The 10,052-nt window shown below is 35.0% G+C and overlaps 1 protein-coding gene across 1 annotated transcript; it reads right to left on the bottom strand.

The window, feature by feature from the left end:
- Positions 1–1,922: 1,922 nt before the first annotated feature.
- On the bottom strand, positions 1,923–8,249 carry LOC106725208 (vacuolar protein sorting-associated protein 13C-like). The gene is made up of 4 exons (XM_014535499.1): positions 8,171–8,249; positions 3,870–3,993; positions 2,478–2,561; positions 1,923–2,160 (listed from the first exon to the last, which is right to left on the bottom strand). Exons 2-4 carry the CDS (start codon positions 3,951–3,953, stop codon positions 2,071–2,073), a joined length of 258 nt encoding a protein of 85 aa, XP_014390985.1. The 5' UTR covers positions 3,954–3,993; positions 8,171–8,249; the 3' UTR covers positions 1,923–2,070.
- Positions 8,250–10,052: the final 1,803 nt, after the last annotated feature.

The raw sequence follows: 10,052 nt of genomic DNA, 5'->3' as shown, positions 1-10,052 counted from the left end.
GACAGCTGTCAGAGCCCTCCATCATTATTAATCGAACTTCTCACTATCATAGGATTGGAAGAGGAAAGGGGAAACGTAAAATGTTACTTGAATATTTAACACTAACTCACACTTGTAAAGAATGTACCAAATGTTTTATTTCTCTCAGTAGTTCATATGCAAATAATAAACTCTCAAAGCATTTTAAAAACACAAAAGACATTATTATACCTTACTAATAAATTATTTCTGTCCCAGGGGATTAACCAAATTAAAATGTTACCAATATTTGAAAATTTATTTTTAAGCCAACTTGAGATGAGGAATTCATAATTTTTCCTTAGTTCAATGTTTTGTGCATGCCATTAGTACAATACAATTTCTTAAATATTTAGGGCATTGTCAATAACTATGATTCATATGAAAAATAGATATATCAGATTCCTGATTAAGTCAGTTGTAAAACACAAAATACAGCACACCTGCTATGAAATTCTGTTTGTAACGCTCCTTTTCATAAACTGCAATTAACTACTGATGAATTCTGTGTAATCCTAGAAGTTTTATAAATGATACTTTTCTTCACAGAAAAAAAGAAAGATGTTGAAAAGACAGCAGAGATCACCATACTGTATCAAAGGTCAAGTATTTAGGGAATCAGTTATTACATCCTCTTTTTTGGAATCTGCAGTAAATAATAACTAGAAAAAAAATTTTAGCGTTTTAAGGCCAGTTTTTAAAAAAACATGAATAAAGATAGTAAAAACATTACCACATGCCAACAAAAACAGAACAAACCAAGTGTGTTCATATCTTCATTTCATCATCAATTCAGTGATTTGAAATAAATGCCATGTTAAAAACCATGAGCAAATTTAAAGATTCATCCAAGGAAATTAAGTACTTTTGAGAATTTTAAAAAAGCTTTAGTAGGCAGTATATCTTTAATCAGCATAAGCAAGATGCAGAAAGAACAAAAAAATACTGTATACTGAATCGACCCTCATAGGCCTGCTCCCTCAAAACACCTATCTACCAATTATTTTCCAGGGTTGTTATATATGCCTTATTTTGCTTATACATAAAGCAACTAGAGGTTTTTCATTCTTCCTATTAAGTATTTAAAATAAATTTCTAGGCATGCATTATAACTGTTCATTTATAATGCCCTTAAAAATCTTTCAACTTATGAAAAACAATTTCTGGAGATATAAAACTATGAAACTTTTCATACTTCTAAATCTTTAAAACTTAAAGTGCAATAGTTTCATGTATCAGCAAATTATAGTTGTGCTATATAAATTCATCTTGAAAGGACATGTAAATAATTTCCAAAATTTTGTAAATGGTACATTATAGAGAGCAGAGCATTGATATTTTAAGTTTTGATTTTTCATGTCTTTATATTATAATGCAAGGAGGGAGAATAAGCACCAAAACAAAACATTTTTATTAGGAGAACAATATTTTTCATGAGAAAAAAAAAAGGAACCATCATGTCTCCCTTTAGTGGCTTCTCTTCAGTCAATTGCCGCATTTACCAAAAATGTTAGTTCAGTTACTGAACAAACATATCCAATATTTGTCCAAAGGTTTGTCCAAAACCTCTCAAATAACAATTTGAATCTGAGCTCCTTTCTTATTCTCAAGTAAAGGCTTTAATTAAAAACAAGTTTATTATCATTTGATTCACAATATTAACATGAATGGAAATTTCACTCAGTTGGAAGTGATATTTCTTTAAGGGTCTGACCCATTTGGTGGCACTGTAGAGCGGATTATTAACATACACATGGCTACAAAATTAGAGTCAAAACCAAAGGAAAAAAACATGGAAAACCAAGTATCCAGCTATTCTAGAAAAAAAAAATCTACAACTAAAGGATTGCTTAAAATGTTCTCTTTGGTAAGATAGAGAAGGGTGGTTCACAGACATGGATGGAAAACCAAGTATCCAGCTATTCTAGAAAAAAAAATCTACAACTAAAGGACTGCTTCAAATGTTCTCTTTGGTAAGATAAAGAAGGGTGGTTCACAGACATGACTGATTTTCTCCCAGGAGCAGCCCTAGGATCTGTGATTACAAGGTACTTAGGGCCTGAGAAGTTTCAGTGATGACTGCTTCCTCAAGTTTTGCTGGTGTCTCATGGACTGTGCATCCTCAATGGCATGACATGCTCTCTGCAAAATAAAGTATTTATTATAAATGGTAAAGAGAAGTACAGGCTAATTTGGTGGAAGAAAAAGGTACAAACGCAAGAGCTGGAGCCTTCCACACAGGTCCAAGAGCCAAGGACAAGAATATACCACACGTGTAACGCAAAATAAGACTCTTCTGGCATACTGAGCCCAGTATATTATTTTAAGCTCATATAGCCATCCAAACATAACTGGAAGATCTTTTGGGAGAAATAATGGGTATTGGTAACTATAACCTATTTTTAAAATATCTTTCAGCTAAAAAACTGAGGGGATGTTCTTTGAAATAAGTTGTTTACCTCTGCTGTGGTGGTATCCAGCAGGTAAATTTTCCGGAGACAGGATTGATTGGCACTATCTTTTTTGTGGAACATACTCTGATCCTATTTCAAAAGAAAGAATGACAGAAAAGATTATTTTGGAGAAGAAGAAAATATTCATAACCTTTAATTGGATGCTTAAATGTCAATTCTATTTTATAACCATATAAAATACACAGTCAGGTAGAATAAAAAATAAGTCATTTTGCTACAAGAACAGTGGTTCCATCTGTGAGTTGTTAGAATTTATGAAATTGGAGGAGTATGCATCTATCTGTATAAAATAATGACTTTTTGCAAGCTATGATATTTACCATCACATCTGACAAATCAAAAAACCCTTCCTTCATTTCCTTGGCTGATAGATAAAATTCTTATATAATGCAAAATACATTGGGTCGATTCTCACCACTGATGTGAAAGAGAAGTGATAAACAAGGAAACTGTAATATATCTGCACAGTGACACATTCTTTCCTAGCTTGAAAACTACGTCTCATTTACTAAGGCACTCTACATTTTGACACTCTACAAGGAGGGAAGGCTGGAATACAAAATACCATAGTTTCATGGTAGTTTCTTTCATTTGTAAACTTCTATGAAAGAAAACATAAATTAAAAAATAATAGTACTTGCATCTCTAACTATTAAATTTTTTGATACATGTTTTTCAGATAGATTCAGTAATAGAGAAACATCATTACTGTTCAGGAAAAACACCATCTTTGGAGTGACAATTTTTAGTTTCTTGTAAAGAGGTTAAAATAAGTTTATAATACATCATATATAAATATATATATATACATATAGATATCAAAGTAAAGTGAGTCTGAGAACTAAGCAAAAAATGGGCTATCACTTTTGCTAATTACCTGCTATATAATTAAAGTTATTCCTTAGAAAATGATGGGGAGGAAATACTTGAAAGTATTATTATATACTTCAATTGTTTAGCATTCTAAAAATGCCCAATATCATAAAACATGGGTGTTTTAGACATTATATTTATAATAACCTCCTAAATGCCTAAAAAATGGAATCGTTCCAGAAGTACCTGAGATTAGAGCAAAACAGATATTCATATGAAATTAAAAAGACCTTTTATTTACTAATGCCTCATTCTCCCCAAAGAGGAAGTATCAGCATCCTAGAATTATCAGTAGAATTGATATTTCACTCCACACAATCAAGGATTGCCAGAAAATAAAGTACAGTATACCAATAAATCAATTATACCTTTTCTTACATTTCAGCCAATAACAATCCTTCAATTATTTTGTGTAGTTAACTTAAAAAAAAAAGAGTCAAAAACATTGGTTTCCACTCATTTAACAAATTCTTGGCTCTAAAAATGTGACTCAAGTTTTCTTACCTTAACTGAAATGTTTAGTATGTTTCCATTGACACTAGGAGGAAATACAAAATCTTCAAATAGACACTGCCAGTCTATGCACATAAGGCCAAGAATTTCAACCTCCTTTATACACACCACTCGCCTATTTTGCAAAGGAAACAAAAATATAAGATAATGATAAAGATTGTTAATGATTATTGCTAATATTTTACTCTGCTGGATGGAACAGGTAGTACTCAGTAAACAATATAACTTGGCATTAAAAATAGTATGCTTCACATAAAAAGTCTAGATAAAGAGCAAATATGGCACCTACCAATTAACAAAGCAGACTTTCAAAAATTTTGCTTCTGCTAATCTTGCAAAATTTACAAAAGTGTCATTTTTTTAAAACTGAGCAAAAAACTGAAATCATCTTTTAAACACATAGAAACAGGTTGTACTCTCATCTGGCAAGCAATAAAGGCAGAGGCTCCTGAAAATGTCTTACTTGGAAAATTATTAATTGCTCTTTACTGTCAATCATTTATGCCTTCCAGTCAAGAAAGAATGTGCAGGAAATGTCACAAACCTCAAATGTCAGCAAAGATTCATGTTGGGCCTACTAATAAATATCAGGCTTGAATACTTTAACACTAATGTACTATATCACAGAGTAAGTATCCCATTTTACTCAATTGCAATAAAAAAATATCAATTGTTAAAGTGTATACACATTGATTTCCCAGTGTGTGATTCAGATTAATTACCAATATAACTACACTTGGCTCTAAAGGGTCTCTAACAGAAAGCAAAACTAGGAAAGTAGAACTGTTAATTCTACAGCAGCTAGGGTGCCAGAGAAACAAAAAGGATAGGGTTTCTGCTTGAGAGGTACTCCGGAGGCTAGAGGGGAAACAAACATGTAAATAAATAAAACAGGTGAGTGCGATAGCAGAGTGTGCAGAAAAATTCTGAAGCACAGAGAGGAGGCCTGATTGTGCTGGTAAAGTAGGTGGCGTTAAGAGCTGATTCTCAAAGGAAATAGGTTTCTAGGTGGGAAAGGGAAATTCAAGCCCAGACAAAGGGACCTGGGCACTGACATACATAGCGCTACAAAAAAGGGAGGTTTATCCGAGGAATGTGGGGGACTAGCTAGAGCACCAGAGATATACAGAGGTGAGAGAATTTGCTTAGTGACAGATCTGGAGGGGATTGTTTTTCCATTTTAAGAAATTTTGACTTTAACCTACAGGCAATGGGAAGTGACATGATATAATTCCTTACTTCAGAGTCAGCTCTAGTGGTCATGGAGGAGAGGTGGGGTATATAATCAAGGTATGAAGTTATTTTAATAGTCCAATCAGGAAACAGTGAGAGCCTCAATTAAAGCAGTGGCTGTGAGAAGTCGGGGGAGGGGAGGGCTCAATTCTAGATATTTATAAGGTAGACAGTCCTATGAACTACCTAGTGGCGTGTGGGAACCAAAATAGACCCGTGGCACCACAATTCTCAGCAGAGGTGATAGTAAAATTTTGGGCTTGAAATTACTAAATGCCCTCCAATCACTAGGACAACCTCCAATACATTCCAAACAGTCTCTAAGAACTGGGTTCCACTCCCCCTTCCTCCTGCCCTAGTAGAGATCAGATAATGGAGTTAAAACTCAAAGATACCCACACTAAATGCCCTCCAATCACTAGGACAACCTCCAATACCCCCACACATTCCAAACAGTCTCTAGGAACTGGGTTCCACATCCCCTTCCTCCTGCCCTAGTAGAGATCAGATGATGGAGTTACAACTCAAAGATACCCATTACAAATCACTGTGTCAAATGCAATTCACCATTCCAACCCTCTCAAATTTCTCCCTTCTCTTTATCACACCGATAATATTATTGTTCTTCTTCCACCTTAAATCTTCTTCATTTTCCTTCTCCCTAGTAGAGATCAGATGATGGAGTTACAACTCAAAGATACCCATTACAAATCACTGTGTCAAATGCAATTCACCATTCCAACCCTCTCAAAACTCCCCCTTCTCTTGATCACACCAATAATATTATTGTTCTTCCATCTTAAATCTTCATTTTCCTTCTCTGTGTTTACCACAGCTCAAATCTTGGTCGTCTTCTATTTAACACCTCAGGGTCCAAGATCTCAACTCCAAATCTTTATCCAAACATCAAGGGTCTATATCTGTGTCTCTGCTACTGAGGCATCTATACTTTGACATCTCAAAGCCACATCGAAGTCAGTCAATTTAAACAAAATTTTAAAAACCGTCGTTTCACTCAAATTACTGTAAATGGTAATACCAACACTCTTGCTATTCAAGCCCCAAACCACCAAGTTATCTTGCATTCCCTTCTCCTCCACGTTCACTCAGTCACCAAGCCCTGGTCCCGTCAGGTTGCCCCTCTGTATCCATCCTCATTCTTTTAGTTTTGTCCCTCATCACTTCCTATCAGGACAACCACAATCTCTGAGGTAGAGAGAATTCCAAGATGATCAGGTCATGAGGGTAAAGCCCCCATGAATGGAATTAGTGCCCTTATCAAAGAGGCCTGAGAAAACGCCCTTGCACCTTCTGCCACATGAGGACACAGTGGGAAGAACCATCTAGGAACCAGGAAGTGGGCCCTCACCAGACACAGACAGCACTGTGATCTTGGACCTCCCAGCCTCCAGAACTGTGAGAAATAACAATCTGTTGGTTAAGCCACCTGTCTCTGGTATTTTGGGAATAGCAGTCCAAACAGACTAAGACAGATGGTTTAAAAAAAAAAGTCTGCTCAGAGAACAATTTCCTAATGAAGATTACTAAAATAAAATATTATGTAGGAGTTAGGACCAACTAGTGGAACTGCAGGCTAATAAATTTAGGTCAGGAGAACTCATATTTTGTTTCTAATAACTGATAAAAAAAATATCAAGACAAAATTTTGGATGAATTTCAATATAGAAAAATTAAAAGTCCTATGTATTGAAAAACTCATTAAAATGTTAATGATATATTGGGTAAAAGGGGCCAATATCATTAATTTATATAATGCTTTCTAAATTCAGTAAGAAAAAGACTAACATAATGAAAAACGAGTAAAGGATATGAATAAGCAATTCACAGAATATAAAATACAAATGGAAGGATGAATGTTTTAAAATATTCATACTCATTATTTTCTACCCATTAAATTAGCAAAAATAAAAACATTTAAATAACATCTCGTCTTGCAAAACATAGGAGAAAGGATACCCCCAGGTACTATTATTTGTATGTAAAAAAAAAACTGACACAGCCTTTCTGACACATCTCGTCTTGCAAAACATAGGAGAAAGGATACCCCAAGGTACTATTAGTTGTATGTAAAAAAACTGACACAGCCTTTCTGATAAAATAACTTGGCAATAAATAGAAATAGCATCAAAAGTCTTCACAACTTTTAAATCAACAATCCCACTGATAACAATTTATCTGAAAGAAATAATTATAGAAAAAATACTTAGCTGCAAAGATGTGTTCATAATAATACAATATTGGGAAAGAGAAAATCAAATGTCAAATAGGTAGCATTTGAATAAGTTATAGTATATCCATAAATATCATATTATATACTCATTAAATATCACGTTGTCACAGAATATTTAATGGTTTGGCAAGATGATCAAAATATATACTTTTAGGTGAAAAACCTAGGTTAATTAAATGTATATGGTGTGGTTTTTTTATACATAGTTTTTATAAAATACATATACTACAAAAATCTGATATACCAGCTAGTATTTCTGGAGGAAGGGACCGCTGCTAAAGGTTATTTTTACTGGTTATCATTGAAATCAGGACATTTTTCAGAATGAAAGGGATAGCCACTAATAGTTACATTGGGACACAAAGTACAAACCAGCTCTGTCCAAGGCAAACCGCAGCTTTAGTTATTTTCATTTTCTTAATTATTTTCTGTATCAGGAGTGGGCAAGCTATGGCCTCTAAGCCAAATCCAGTCCATGGCCTGTTTTAGTAAATAAATTTTACTGGAACACAGCCACAGCCACCCTGTTCATTACCTATCGTTCCTGGCTGTTTTCCCACTACAAGGGCAGAGTTGAATATAGACCGGAAACATGAGATGGCTTTTGAAGCCTAAATTCTTAGTACTGGCCCTTTAAGGAAATTGTGTTGACTCCTGATCTATATTATCTACAATGAATAAGCATAACTTTAGCTTAATAAAAATTCAGCTTAATAAAAATTGAGTTATTTTTAAATGCTGAATTTGGAAGCAATGCTATTTTATGTACAACATTAAAAATCAAACAGATCAAAATATTGACAACCACCTGAATCAAAGAAATTTCTGTTAGAGTCTACTACAAGGAGACTATGTCATTGTCCTGGTCAGGAATGTTATTTTTCTGATTGTCTTCTGAAAAGCTCTAAGAGAGACTGGATTTAAAATTATCATGATTTTTCAATTTACTTGAAGAAAAACCAAAAGTTTAATCTATAATAATAAAAGCATAATATGCTAATTAGACCAGAGGGAAGCTGGTGCTGGCATCCAGGGGAAGGAAGGCCTACTCTTGCACGAATTCCATGCATCGGGCCTCTAGTGTATTAATAATGTATACAGTACTATTCGCACAAAATGCCTAATCAAACAAATATTAAGCATTACCAAACAAAAAACAAAAATTTAACATTTCCATTGCCCAGTGTTGATACACAATTTTAAAATGAATTAACACACTGCTATTGCAGCTAAGTACAATACAAATAAACATTGTTTTTGGTCTAGTCTAATGGATGTAATATAAAATTTTAAGCATAAAAAATAAATGATTACTTGTCAAGCCTGCCAAAACTGCTTCTTAGATTGTGAATATTTTGAATATTTTGAAAATATTGTGAATATTTTAATTTCTTAATTAATGGGCAAATCAGATGACTGATTCTCTTTTTAAAAAGGCTTGTAGAGTCCTGGCTGGTGTGGCACAGTGGGTTGGGTATCATCTCCTACACTAGGAGGCTGAGGGTTCAATTCCCAGTCAAAGGCACATGCTGGCTTGATCCCCAGTGGGGGGCGTGCAAGAGGCAGATCAATGTTGTGTTTTCACATGGAAGTCTCTCTCTCTCTCTCTCTCTCTCTCTCTCTCTCTCTCTAAAAATCCATGAACTATTTTTTTAAAAAAGCTTGTAGGTTTAAGTCTAAATCCTATCATTTTAGCTTTACTTTCTCTCCTTCCCAATCAAATATATTTAAATGCATTAGTAAGAAACCTAATGCAGATTTTGCTTACTGTAAGTACTTTGCCTTAGTCCTACAAAATTACATAACTTAGAAAGTTTTGAAAATTATTAATCTATAATTATCATATTATCATTTTGGAATAAGTGACATAGAGAAAATAAACAGTAGTTCAAAGTTCTTTTACTTGGAAAAATTATCTACAACTCCCAAAACACTTAGAAAAAAATGGAATAAAACTACAGAAATAATTATCATCCTTTAAAAAAGCTATGCTTATCATCCAAAATAAAACCTAGTGAGAAAAAGTGATTCATGAATTCACCCTCCATAAGTAAATTTATAATCTACACTAATAAAAGAGAAACATGGTAATTAGCATACGACCGCTACCCTTCCCATTGGCTAATCAGGGAGATATGCAAATTAACTGTCAGCCAAGATGGCGGCCGGCAGCCAGGCAGCTGATGCGAACAGGGAGGCTTGCTTCCTTCAGTGACAGAGGACTCCAACGTTCCCCGCCTGCCTTGCCGGCCTCTGAGCTTCAGTTGGAAACATTGTAACATTTATAGAAGATAAACAAAACCCCAGAAACCTCCTGTCAGTCAGCCGGGATCTCAGAGCTGGAGTCGCAACATTGTTTCGAATACAGAAAACAAAGGCCAGAAACCTGCTTTCAGCAGCCGAGCCTCAGAGAGAAAGCCGGCTCTCAGCTCCAGTGACAGCCATAGAAGGTAAATAAATGCCAGAATAAAAAAAAAAAGAAAAAAAGGAGAGGTTTGGAGCTTCAGTCGCCCGCCAGCCTGAAAACGGCCCTCAGCCCCTCACCCAGACTGGCCAGGCACCCCAGTGGGGACCCCCACCCTGAAGCAACAAGATGGCGGCTAATTTGCATACTGAAGGCAGGCGGCAGCAGGCAAGGCTGTCTGCGGTCTGGGACCCGGATCTGTGACCCTACCAGGCGGCGGGCAGCG

Source organism: Myotis brandtii, unplaced genomic scaffold (assembly GCF_000412655.1).
Source record: "Myotis brandtii unplaced genomic scaffold, ASM41265v1 scaffold144, whole genome shotgun sequence".
Lineage (NCBI taxonomy): Eukaryota > Metazoa > Chordata > Mammalia > Chiroptera > Vespertilionidae > Myotis > Myotis brandtii.
Note: the sequence above shows the minus strand (reverse complement) of the source record. Positions and strands in the feature narration are given on the sequence as shown.

What these genes read in the sequence shown, in the direction of transcription:
- LOC106725208 (XM_014535499.1), bottom strand. Translation starts at nt 3,953, where the DNA reads ATGTGCATAGACTGGCAGTGTCTATTTGAAGATTTTGTATTTCCTCCT. An exon ending in TACTAAACATTTCAGTTAAG is followed by an intron (nt 2,562 to 3,869) that starts GTAAGAAAACTT and finishes CTTTTGAAATAG; the next exon opens with GATCAGAGTATGTTCCACAA. An exon ending in TGGATACCACCACAGCAGAG is followed by an intron (nt 2,161 to 2,477) that starts GTAAACAACTTA and finishes TTTATTTTGCAG; the next exon opens with AGAGCATGTCATGCCATTGA.